Source organism: Salvelinus namaycush, chromosome 42 (assembly GCF_016432855.1).
Source record: "Salvelinus namaycush isolate Seneca chromosome 42, SaNama_1.0, whole genome shotgun sequence".
Taxonomy (NCBI): Eukaryota; Metazoa; Chordata; class Actinopteri; order Salmoniformes; family Salmonidae; genus Salvelinus; species Salvelinus namaycush.
Window position 1 is genome coordinate 10613461 of NC_052348.1, and position 13376 is coordinate 10626836.

General features: G+C 42.7%; 1 protein-coding gene across 1 annotated transcript in view; it reads left to right on the forward strand.

Moving 5' to 3' along the window:
- The window catches only part of LOC120034738 (glycine receptor subunit alpha-3-like), a 62498-nt gene extending 53619 nt beyond the window's left edge, over positions 1-8879 (forward strand). The window contains exons 7-9 of the mRNA XM_038981341.1: positions 946-1160; positions 3914-4060; positions 8459-8879. Of these exons, the coding sequence (XP_038837269.1) occupies positions 946-1160; positions 3914-4060; positions 8459-8779 (683 nt within the window). The 3' untranslated portion in view covers positions 8780-8879. The remainder of the gene's footprint in view (positions 1-945; positions 1161-3913; positions 4061-8458) is intronic.
- Positions 8880-13376: the final 4497 nt, after the last annotated feature.

The window sequence follows — 13376 nt, forward strand, 5'->3', positions numbered from 1 at the left end:
GCTATTGGATACCGGAACATATCCCAGTCTGTATGCTAGAAAAACAGTCTTGTAGCCTGGCATCTGCCTCATCAGACCACTTCCGTATTGAGTGTGGCACTGGTAACCTATGAACTGAGGGTTGGGTGTGTGTGTGTGTGTTTGTGTGTGTGATGGTGGGGAGATCTGACAAACGTTGACGCACCAAAGGCAGAGAGCATGACTGGCATTTTCATCTGAGGCACATGCACTGAGCTTTGATGATCAAGATAACCACAGCTGCATAGACCGACTACACAGAGATCGACTTAAACTCCTCCACAGCACGGGCGCTTGGGTTGCTAGAATTGAGATTTTCTGAGAAGCCACGTGTACAGTTTGTGTGTAGGTTTGTTTACATGTACAGTATACGGTGTGTATGAGAGGAGGAATGCTGATGTTTGTAAGATATGGTCGACAGAGAAACCTAATAGTCTCCAAAGGAGTACGCCTCATCTTTCCTATACATTTTCATTGTACATTTCCGAGTATGTTATTAAGGCAGACTTTAATACGAAACAAAGAAAACATAGGCGCTTGTCTCAGTCGCTCTCCTCTCTCCTCTCTCTCTCCCCCTCCTCCCTCCTCTCTCTCCCTCTTCTCTCTCCTCTCTCCTCTCTCCTCCCTCCTCTCTCTCCCTCCTCTCTCTCCCTCCTCTCTCTCATCTCTCCTCTCTCTCTTTCCTCTCTCCTCCCTCCTCTCTCCCTCCTCTCTCCTTTCTCCTCTCTCCTCTCTCCTCTCTCCTCTCTCCTCCCTCCTCCCTCCTCTCTCTCCCTCTTCTCTCTCCTCCCTCCTCTCCTCCCTCCTCTCTCTCCCTCATCTCTCTCATCTCTCCTCTCTCTCTCCTCTCTCCTCTCTCCTCCCTCCTCTCTCCTCTCTCTCCCTCCTCTCCTCTCTCCTCTCTCCTCTCTCTCCCTCTTCCCACAGGGAAGTTCACGTGCATCGAGGTGCGTTTCCACCTGGAGAGACAGATGGGTTACTACCTGATCCAGATGTACATCCCCTCTCTCCTCATCGTCATCCTCTCCTGGGTCTCCTTCTGGATCAACATGGACGCCGCGCCCGCTAGGGTGGCACTGGGCATCACCACTGTGCTCACCATGACCACCCAGAGCTCCGGTTCTAGAACGTCTCTGCCTAAGGTGGGTCGGGTGCAGAGTATGCGAGAGTGTTAGTGGGGGTGCGGTTGTGTGGGTTGGCAGGAGAGTGTGTTGTGTGCATCACCACTGTGCTCGCCCAAAAAAGTGTCCCTTCTTCAGGACTGACTGTCCGTTGTTGATTTGTGGTCTGGGTACAGGGTGACTTTTTCTGTTTGCTTAACGGAGCCTTGCAGTGGGCAGTATTGCAGAGATCTTACAAGATTGAATGTGTTGCATCGTTTATACACTCTTGTGACACCTAAATGATCTCAAATAGACTGTATAAAGAGTTACCTAAAGAGAGATATCCATTAAGACATGATATAAAAGCGATGTTCTGAGATATGTAAATGCCCCTGCTCGTTTTCAGAGAATTTCTGTCTGTATGGAGCATCTCAGTACGGTTTAATACATCCCAAAGGGCCTGTGTATATATGTTTGGGATTCACCCATGTAGAAGAACAAAATACTGGCACTTACTTGTTAAATGACAAGTTCAGTATTTTTAGACTTACTGTAAAACCGAGGATACAATTTTCTCCTGGGCCATAGACTACTGTCAAGGTCAAATTTAAAATAAATCTAAGTAAAAAAATATCTAACTTGTCCTTTTACCCTTGAGGAGTATTTAGTGTTCTGTATGCATTAAAGGATAATGCAGTATAGTATATGGAATGTTCTGTTACGTACCTTAATTAAGCATTCAGCAAGAAGACGTTTTTACACCGTCATGATATAAGTGATTGCATATCGATTTTCTTGAAAAATTAAACGGTAACATCATGACAGACTAAATATTAAAGGTCCAATGCAGCTGTTACCTCCAATATCAAATCATTTCTGGGTAACAATTAAAATAATTGCTTCTTAGCTAAGAGCTATTTCTCAAGCAAGAATTTTGCTAGGACTGTCTGGGGGTGGTCTGAGTGGGGAGGGGAAAACTGAAAACTAGCTGTTATTGGCAGAGAGGCTTTGAACTCTCTTTCTTATTGGTCTATTAACTAATTTACCGCCTGGTGATATCACCAGGGATGCCAAAACTCCATCCCACCAAAACAGGCTGAAATTCCAGATGGTCTTTTCAAACAGCTCTTACACTAAAAGGGCATTATCATAATTTTCACAATTTCACAGCATTATTCCAACCTAATAGTGTGTAAATATATATAAAACACAGACAAATATAGTTTTGTGCCTTTAAAACCTTACATATACGGGCCTCCCGGGTGGCGCAGTGGTCTATATATAGCTGTGCCACTAGAGACTCTGGGTTCGCACCCAAGCTCTGTCGCACGGTGTTTCCTTCGACACATTGGTGCGGCTGGCTTCCGGGTTGGAGGCGCGCTGTGTTAAGAAGCAGTGCGGCTTGGTTGGGTTGTGTTTCGGAGGACGCATGGCTTTCGACCTTCGTCTCTCCCGAGCCCGTACGGGAGTTGTAGCGATGAGACAAGATAGTAACTACTGACAATTGGATACCACGAAATTGGGGAGAAAAGGGGGTAAAATTCAACAAAAAAATAAAAAAATAAAATAACCTTACATATAGTATAGGTGGTATCAAGATAAAAACAACTAAATACTCCATGAGACATATTTGATATTTACACGTATTATGTATTCTCATACACTCCTAACATACTCCAGATTATGTAACAGCATCAATCCAATCTCTGTGAAATGAAAACATAAAACAAGCTGCAAACTTGGCCAGACAGTTGAAATCCTATGAAATTCTGCCAGACTATGTCAGACTATTCATTCTCTCAACTCCTTTGTCTCCGTCTGTCAGTCTGTCTCTGCTCTCTGACTGTGTGACTGTGACTTTGTCTCCGTCTGTCAGTCTGTCTCTGCTCTGTGACTGTGTCTCCGTCTGTCGGTCTGTCTCTGCTCTCTGACTGTGTGACTGTGACTTTGTCTCCGTCTGTCAGTCTGTCTCTGCTCTCTGACTGTGTGACTGTGTCTCCGTCTGTCTCTGCTCTCTGACTGTGTGACTGTGACTTTGTCTCCGTCTGTCAGTCTGTCTCTGCTCTCTGACTCTGTGACTGTGACTGTGTCTCCGTCTGTCAGTCTGTCTCTGGTCTGTGACTGTAACTTTGTCTCCGTCTGTCTGTCTGTCTCTGCTCTCTGACTGTGTGACTGTGACTTTGTCTCCGTCTGTCTGTCTGTCTGCTCTGTGACTGTGTCTCCGTCTGTCAGTCTGGCTCTGCTCTCTGACTGTGTGACTGTGACTTTGTCTCTGTCTTTCAGTCTGTCTCTGCTCTCTGACTGTGTGACTGTGACGTGGTCTCCGTCTGTCGGTCTGTCAGTCTGTCAGTCTGTCTCTGCTCTCTGACTCTGTGACTTTGTCTCCGTCTGTCTGTCGGTCTCTGCTCTGTGACTGTGTGACTGTGACTTTGTCTCCGTCTGTCTGTCGGTCTCTGCTCTCTGACTGTGTGACTGTGACTTTGTCTCTCTGGTGTTGTAGGTGTCCTATGTGAAGGCCATCGACATCTGGGTGGCGGTGTGTCGGTCTCTGCTCTGTGACTGTGTGACTGTGACTTTGTCTCCGTCTGTCTGTCGGTCTCTGCTCTCTGACTGTGTGACTGTGACTTTGTCTCTCTGGTGTTGTAGGTGTCCTATGTGAAGGCCATCGACATCTGGATGGCGGTGTGTCGGTCTCTGCTCTGTGACTGTGTGACTGTGACTTTGTCTCCGTCTGTCTGTCGGTCTCTGCTGTCTGACTGTGTGACTGTGACTTTGTCTCTCTGGTGTTGTAGGTGTCCTATGTGAAGGCCATCGACATCTGGATGGCGGTGTGTCTGCTCTTCGTATTCTCCGCTCTGCTCGAGTACGCCGCCGTCAACTTTGTCTCCAGGCAACACAAGGAACTCTTAAGACTCCGCCCGCGGAGAACGAAGAAGAAGGTAACGTTTACAGACCAATCTAGAACACGTTCGTCCAATCAGAGCGTGAACAAACAACAATGACTGCATATTGCCGTTATGGTGTGGTTCCTTAAGGAGCTCTGAGGCTGAAGTACGTGGTCACAAAGCACCCTCTGAATAACTCCTATCTCAATGCTTTAGCACCTAACAAATAATGAAACAAGCAATTCTATCCTTCACAGATATATCCTTCTCAGACATACAGTACTGAGTATACCAAACATTAGGGACACCTTCCCCTTTTGCCCTCAGAACAGCCTCAATTCGTCGTGACTCTACAAGGTGCCAAAAGCGTTCCACAGGGATGCTGGCCCATGTTGACTCCAATGCTTCCCACAGTTGTGTCAATTTGGCTTGATGTCCTTTGGGTGGTGGATCATTCTTGATACGCACGGGAAACTGTTGAGCGTTGAAAACCCAGCAGGGTTGCAGTTCTTGACACAAACCATTGCACCTGGCACCTACTACCATACCCTGTTCAAAGTTACTTAAATCTTTCCCCTTGCCCATCTTTTGCCTTGGCACACATACACAATCCATGTCTCAGTTGTCTCAAGGCTTAAAAATCCTTCTTTAACCTGTCTCCTCCCCTTCATCTACGCTGATTGAAGTGGAATTAACAAGAGACATCAATAAGGGATCATAGCTTTCACCTGGGTACACCTGGTCAGTCTGTCATGGAAAGAGCAGGTGTTGTTAATTTTCTGTCCACTTAGTGTGTACGTTGAGGGTTAAAACCACAGATTGTATTATATTGGATTGCTAATGTAAAGAGCTTGTAGCACTGTAGTCCCTGAAACATGCAGTGTAACATGAAATGTTGTCTGAAGACTGTCTGAGGATGTTGAGAAATGTCAAAAGATGAGGTTGACAGAGGAGCTTTGGGAATTAGTCGACCAAAAATGTGACTTGACGGATGTAGGGGCGGCTTAGTGGCCTTGACTCTGTGGTTAATTGGGTTTCTGGCCTTTTGGATATTTTAAAAGATTAAGACGGAAAAGTCCAATTATACGCTGTCTGTCACTAAATTGGGCCCTAGCCTGGACTCTGGGCCCGGGTCAGATAAATCATGTCTCTATGGTCAAAAGGCTTGCTTATTTAGGTTATTGAAGCTATTTATCCAGGCAATTCAGTTGCGAACAAATTCTTACTCATGAAAGTAGACTACAGAAAGTTAGCATACTCTTTGTATTCAGACTCGGCAAAACAACATGGCCTTGTTTGACACAATGAAAAAGTTGAGGCACAACAGCAAAGCAACTTCCCCAACAGGTGCAATGTTCTACCATCCACCTTTGAGTCAACACTGCTCCCCTGTGGCCATATACCGTTACTACACCAACCTGTCGTGCACCAAGGCTAAAACTTCCAATGTTTACTTCGACATGTTTACGACAAAGCTTCCTGAAGGACAGAACGGGTCAGTGTCTGAACATTTGGCTGATGTCTGTGTTTCTTCCTATCCCTCATCCATTAATATAAAATGGAGACACAAAAAAAGACTGCCTCTCTCTGTACCAGGGGAAGAGTCCATTTGCTTTATACTCTGTGGATTTTACCAAGGGGAATCGAGATAGAACACAATGAGATAAAGATGAATGAACACTGCTTGTAACCAAGGGGAGGAAAAGGTCACTGAAGTTGATTAAGTGGATAGGGGTCATTGTCAATTCAAACATGCAGAGCTCAGCCTTTCTCTAACTAACTTGAGGTAACCAACTTGTCTAGAAGTCAAATACCAACACACACACACAAAACAATTATGTTATGTTCAATTTCACCTCGCCCAGTTTCTTAAAGCATGGCACAGCTTTCGTTTTGATTCACCTTCTTGTTTGATGTTCTTATCTATTTGCATGTGTTTCTGGCATGTCCACAGGGTTTCAGGCATATCCACAGGGTTTCAGGCATGTACACAGCGTTTCAGACATGTCCACAGCGTTTCAAGCATATCCACAGCATTTCAGGCATGTCCACAGTGTTTCAGGCATATCCACAGCATTTCAGGCATGTCCACAGCGTTTCAGGCATATCCACAGCATTTCAGGCATGTCCACAGTGTTTCAGGCATGTCCACAGTGTTTCAGGCATGTCCACAGCGTTTCAAGCATATCCACAGCGTTTCAGGCATGTCCACAGCGTTTCAAGCATATCCACAGCGTTTCAGGCATGTCCACAGCATTTCAGGCATGTCCACAGCGTTTCAAGCATATCCACAGCATTTCAGGCATGTCCACAGCGTTTCAAGCATATCCACAGCGTTTCAGGCATATCCACAGCGTTTCAGGCATGTCCACAGCGTTTCAAGCATGTCCACAGCATTTCAGGCATATACATAGCACGTTTCAGGCATGTCCATAGCGTTTCAAACATATCCACAGCGTTTCAGGCATGTCCACAGCGTTTCAAGCATATTCACAGTGTTTCAGGCATATCCACGGCGTTTCAGGCATATCCACGGCGTTTCAGGCATGTCCACGGCATTTCAGGCATGTCCACAGTGTTTCAGGCATATCCACAGTGTTTCAGGCATATCCACAGTGAATTCCTCTATATTGCATGATTCTCATCATCCTTTTGGTACTTTGTTTGTTTATGTTTCCCATTTGCATGCTTCTCCTGTGATGAAAGAATGGTGATGAGGATCACTCCATTGATCCCAGTGAGCTGGCTGAGTCATTGAGACGTATTAATGGTTTGAGAAACAACGATACGCCCATATATGGATCTATGGGCCACATCTACAATTCCTCTGACAGGGTAAAGAACATTAGAACCCAGCTATTAGAACCCCACACTCCATCTGGTCACAAGTTTGTGTGTTTGTGTTCCTTGTAGTTGTGTGCTGTTCCTCTGCTGTTTGTCGTTGTCGGTGTTCTCTCCATATTCATATGGATTTTCACACCTAAGTATGAGAACTATACAAAGACAGCATGGAAACATGCATTTTTTACAGTATTTCATTCACGAGGATGTGTTGTAAAAATGTGTGGCAATTAAATCTTCCCTGGAGTCAGATGACCTTGTGGATCCCATTGTTATATCTCTGCATCCAGTATGAAGGAAGTTGGAGGTGGTTTTGCGAGCCAATGCTCACTACTGACTGGACGTCTATGGTAAAAGCTAGCATGCTAAATGTTGCCATAGAAGTCTAGTCATTGTGCTAACGCCAGTTACAGTAGCAACTTCCTTCAAACTGCACGCAGAGGCATTAAAATAGTATCGAGTTCATCTGACTCTTGGGAAGTAGATGAAGGGCTTCATTGCCGATTTCCCAAAGTATCCCTTTAAGCGTAACGTGACTCACAATGCTGGTGTAGTGACTCATTGACTCTGTGACTTTCTTCATTACACTAATGGCATTCCATTATTCTTCATAATTAGTTTAATGTCATAATGGCCAGTTGTCAACTTGTCACACACACACACTCCCTGTTTTCACTCCCAGTTCCTTGTTCCTTTCAGTTGGTGTTGCGGTTTCTTTTTATTTCCCTATCCAAATGCATTTCTGCAGAAATTGCATCTCAGCCTGGAAACAAGGAAAATATCAAAATGTTTCCTGCTTTCCTACTCTTCCCTCATGTCAACATATCATTTGTTGTTCATTGTGAATTCGCTCATGGAAAAATGATTGCTCAACTTATATTGATTCTGTTTTCATTCCATTTAAATAATTTCCATATTGGGCATGTCAAACAAAACGATCACACGCGGGGCTTTGTTTGTGCGTCGGCCAAAGGTAATACCCCTTCATTCATATGATGTCAATTGCTTTTTAAAGAGAACTTCCAGTTCTGAGCCCTTTTTTCGACCCTAGTTTTGACATTTGAGGGAAAAGGCCAGGGGGACGCTTGAGTGGTGACAACTTTAAAGGGTACAGGAATGAGTAGATTTGAAAGAGAGAGAGAGAGAGGAGGATAACACCAGAGGCATTATGGGTTATAAAAACAATAATAGACTGGAGGTTTTAAGCAAGGTCTCATGACGCACAAATCACTCCATGTTCATGTTGCACTTTGATAGATTTATTGAGTTAGGGAGAATAGGCATTGACTCAACATGAAGTCAAAGGCGGAAGTTTAGTTGTCAAGTTTATTTGGAGTGTTAGCAGGAGGGAGACTGAAGTGTACTTGGCTGGGAGACCTAGTCAGCCTGTCATATTGCTGCTACTGCTGTTGCTATGGCAAGCGAACCCCCATGGTTAAGAGAGAAGGAGGGAGAGCAAGCTCAATGGAGGGAGAGGGATGACATTTCAGTGTCCCTCTCTGGAGCACCTCATGGCCGTCCATCGGGGGAGTGTCCGTTCCCGTCCGGGGAGTTCATTCATCCTTGACCTCTGACCCCTATCTAACTAACTCCTGCCTTTCCTGTTCGTAGGACGACGACGTGAGGGAGAGCCGCCTCAGCTTCACCGCCACGACCGGCGGTGGCGGCACGGCGGTCAAGGACGGCACCATCCCCAAGGCCACCAACAACGCCGCCACCACCCCGGGCGCCGCGGGGCCACAGCCCACCCATCAGCCCAAGAAGGACCCGGCCGCCAAGAGCCACGAAGAGATGAGAAAGCTGTTCATCGACCGCGCCAAGAAGATCGACACAGTATCGCGGGCGGGTTTCCCCCTGGCCTTCCTGTTTTTTAACATTTTCTACTGGGTCCTGTACAAGATTCTCCGGGCTGAGGATGTGCACAAGGACTAGTACAGAACACTACAGTACAGTAGGGTACATTACACTACAGTACAGTACAGTAGGGTACATTACAGTACAGTACAGTACAATGAAACAAGGGGAAAGAAGACCCCGGTCCCTCCTTACAATGTGGGAACTGTTTGACATTAACATTTGAAAGTTCACCAACTACCTGGGGTTCCAAAACAAAGCCCTGCCAAGTAAAAAAAAAAGCAGAGCAGAGTTATGTCTGTATCGCCCACCGACAACAAGAGAGGACAGACGCCGTGCTCACTATGCAACTGGAGACCAGTTTGGAGTATCGGACGAGACCCACTTCACCACCCCACACAATGTGCAGTCAAAACAGAAGCAATGCTTTTATTCACCTCTGCAACCCCTCTGTCACAAACACACACACACACACAGGACCTCCCAAACACTGTACCCACACTTGTGTCTTACAGCTTTACTGCCAATGTTCTATGTACAGTACAGTTTCCATACAACACTGGTAAACAAGGAACAACTTCCAGTACACTCAAGTCCTTTGTAGATTTTCCACCAGATTATAGTGTATCTTTATTATAACCATCAGATGTTTGTTATACTTCTCAGATATAAAAAGCTACCACTTTGACACATTTCCACACTCACTAGTGTGGGTTAAATGTCCCGCCCCTAGTGCTACTCATCACGTACAGAAACGTAATGAACCTCTTTGTGACTTTGTTGAGTGATTCAACTCCCCAGGTCCACACTCGGCACAAACTCAACTACGGTGTTGCCATGGTTTCTTTCTCACCTTCATTTCCTTCGTTGACTTATTTCCACAAAATGATGATTCACTATTCACTGTTCCGTTCACTCGGTCAAACAAACCACTGCCGAAACACTCAAGTCAAACAGGGGGCCAAATATGTGAAAGCATCAACCTTAAATTACCTAGAATCTCAACACAAGCTAACAAAGGATCGACCAAAGAGGTAACCTACTGAGGAAAAACTGAATGAGCAACATGAAAATAGAATATAAAAAGAGAGATTTGATACCGATGTAGTCGCCATGAGCCCCCACTGTGAATTTGGAAGGCTGAGGATATCATTAAAGTAACTGCCGAGTGTTTTCAGGTTTCTGTTAAATATGACCTATAATTTCTTACAATAGGAGTGAAATTGTTTTCTTTGCTAAATGTTTTAATTATGTATGTTAAAAAAGCAGGTTTTCTGTGTTTGAAGGGTGTGGACGTACCCCAACAACAGAATGGTGTGGGCGTATACAAATAATAACTTAAATAGACCGCTGATTGGCCAGCTCATCCTCCTCAGGGAGATGACATGTTCTATGAGGAAATGGCAAACATTTTTTAAACGGTCTGTTTGAGATACAAGTTTGAGGTGGGGTTTTTGACGTGTTTTTTTCTCCAATTTCAATTCCAATTTCTCCAATGGTCACAAATACGAGTATAGGACGAGTCAGCAACATTATTTGGAAATTAGTTAACAGAATATTAACTTTTAAAAGGGAGATTTTCACTGGGCAGTTACTTTAACAGTATATAGCCAAAATACTATACACAGCCTGAATCAGGCCTTTCACTTCTTGGTTTACAACTTGCCTTTCAATATAATCTTTATTTTATCATTTTTTCTATCAAATGCTCACAAATTACCATTGCTCTGGTGTCACTGAGCATATCACTCAGAAACTGTGTTGGTAGCAGTACACAACCCTGGGGAGCACCATCACAATTAAGTTATAACTGATCTAGGTTCAGTATCCAGAGTACCTATATTTGAATAGTTACATGTATGGGATATAAGACGTTTAAATGAAAGGAATTCACACTCTCCATAAGTTGGGGGGTGAAAGTGCATGTATAGCGATGAAGAAAGAATTTAGAATAGATTGTAATTGTTATGATGAAGTAAAATTTTATTTAACTATATTTAAAAAATAATTGTAGAAATGAGGGGTTGTTTACTTTGTACGGTATGTTGATATACTGAAATTATTATCAACAACAGACAATGAACAGACAAACTATCGGAATATCGGACAAATGGGCAATGATTCAGTCGTATCATATTCTTGTGTTTGATCAAACCTGATGACACACAGAGACAGTATAAAACTGCACTGTAAAGACCTGACCCAATTTTAAGCTGACTCATAATGGAGAAGACAATAAAATGAATATATTTATGGATACATCTATGAAACGTGCAATATATCAATCTCCTCTCCTTTTTCTAGATGGTTGACAGGTTCTTGTACTCCAAGACTGTTGTGATGTTTTTTGAAAGATATAAACAAATATTTGGTAAGGCATTTCCAGAATTTTACACTATTTAAAAACAACTACTGATTAAATCTATGAAGAGATATTGTGCCATATAGTTTTGGTAAAAACATATCTATATTCCCACATTCCTTAATAAAGTGACAAAGCTTTCATATAGTTCTACAGATTTTAATACCACTTCTACATATTAATATTTGACACAGTTATACACAATGTGAAGGATGAATTAATATACGTTTCATGTACATTTCTATTGCAAGTGTATTTAAATACTTTATTTTGTACAAAAAATGACAGTATTATTAAATGTTAGATGCATGAACTGAATTCAATGTCAATATATTTATTTTTGAACTTGTGTTTGACCTGTGTTTTTGTTGCTGCTGTGATGATGAGAACACATGTGCTTTTTTTCCATTATAATGTACATCTGTAAATACTTTTCATACATCTAATAAAGGTCCTTTGGAGAGAAAAAAAAAAGATTGAGGAAAAAAACTGTTACATTTCTAAATGAAGATTTTGTCATTGTGTCTTTGTTACTGTATAAATTCAGAGGATCATACAGATCTATACCCACACGGGGTATAGAACCTGTGACCCTGCTGTGCCCTAAAGTTCAAATCACATTTTATTGGTCACACACACATATTTAGCAGATGTTATTGTGGGTGTAGCGAAATGCTTGTGTTTCTAGCTCCAACAGTGCAGTGGTATCTAACAATTCACAACAATACAAACAAATCTAAAAGGTAAAATAATTAAATTAATAAATATATACATCTTAGGACAAGCAATTGGGGGGGGGGGGGGGGGGGGGCATTGACCAAATACAGTATAATGTATACATATAAAATTAGTAAAAGAGTATGTCTAGAATAATGACACTAGTAATAATGACACTAGTCATTATTAAAGTGACTAGTGTTCCATTATTAAAGTGACAAGTGATTCCATGACTATGTACATAGGGCAGCAGTTCGTAGGTGCAGGGTTGGGTAACCTGGGTGGTACTGTAGCCAGCTAGTGATGGCTATCTTGTCAATACGGGGGCACTGTTTTCACTTTGGAAAAAATCGTGCCCAAATGAAACGGCCTCGTACTCTGTTCTAGATCATACAATATGCATATTATTATTACTAATGGATAGAAAACACTCTCAAGTTTCTAAAACTGTTTGAATTATATCTGTGAGTAAAACAGAACTCATTTTGCAGCAAACTTCCATACAGGAAGTGAAAAATCTGAAAACGAGGCTCTGTTTCAGGGCCTGCCTATTCAACTGGCTTTTATTTATCGATATGCATGCACTTCATACGCCTTCCACTAGATGTCAACAGGCAGTGGAAGGTGGAATGGGGTGTCTAGCTTGATCTGAGGCCGAACAAGAGCTTTTGGAGTGACATGTCCGGTATTTTCTTTGTCTTCGACGGCGCGCGAGGAACCTCGACATTGTCTTCTGAAAAGCGTTCGGTATACACGGCGAATATCTCCGGCTCTGATTTTATTTGATACATATGATAATAACATCATAAAGTAGGTTTTTTCAACCGAGTTTTATCAGTTTATTCAACGTTTATTGGGACTTTGAGTTTTCCGTTCTTTGCGCCAAGAGAGGATGGGAATGTTAGCAGCCTTGGCTAGCATTGTGGCGCGAATTCGACAGAAGAAATGGACATTCTAAAACCAAACAACGATTTATTCTGGACCAAGGACTCCTTGTACAACATTCTGATGGAAGCTCAGCAAAGTAAGAAAACATTTATGATGTTATTCCGTATTTCTGTGTAAAATGTTGACTCCTATTCTCCGCCGTGTTGGTGAGTGCTGTCTCACAATAACGCAAGCTGTATGTTATGGTAAAGTTTTTTTTTTAAATCTAACACAGCGGTTGCATTAAGAACCAGTGTATCTTTCATTTGTCATACAACAAGTATTTTTATGTAAAGTTTATGATGAGTTCTTTGGTCAGATTAGGTGAGTGTCCAAAATATCTCCGGAGATTCTGGTGAATCGTTGCTACGTATTCACAATGTATAACCAGGATTTGTAGCTATAAATATGCACATTTTCGAACAAAACATAAATGTATTGTATAACATGATGTTATAAGACTGTCATCTGATGAAGTTGTCCAAAGGTTAGTGATTAATTTTATATATTTTGCTGGTTTTTGCGAAAGCTACCTTTGCGGTGAATAAATGCCGTTGTGTGTTTGGCTATTGTGGTAAGCTAATATAATTCTACATTGTGTTTTCGCTGTAAAACACTTTTAAAAAATCGGAAATATTGGCTGGATTCACAAGATGTTTATCTTTCATT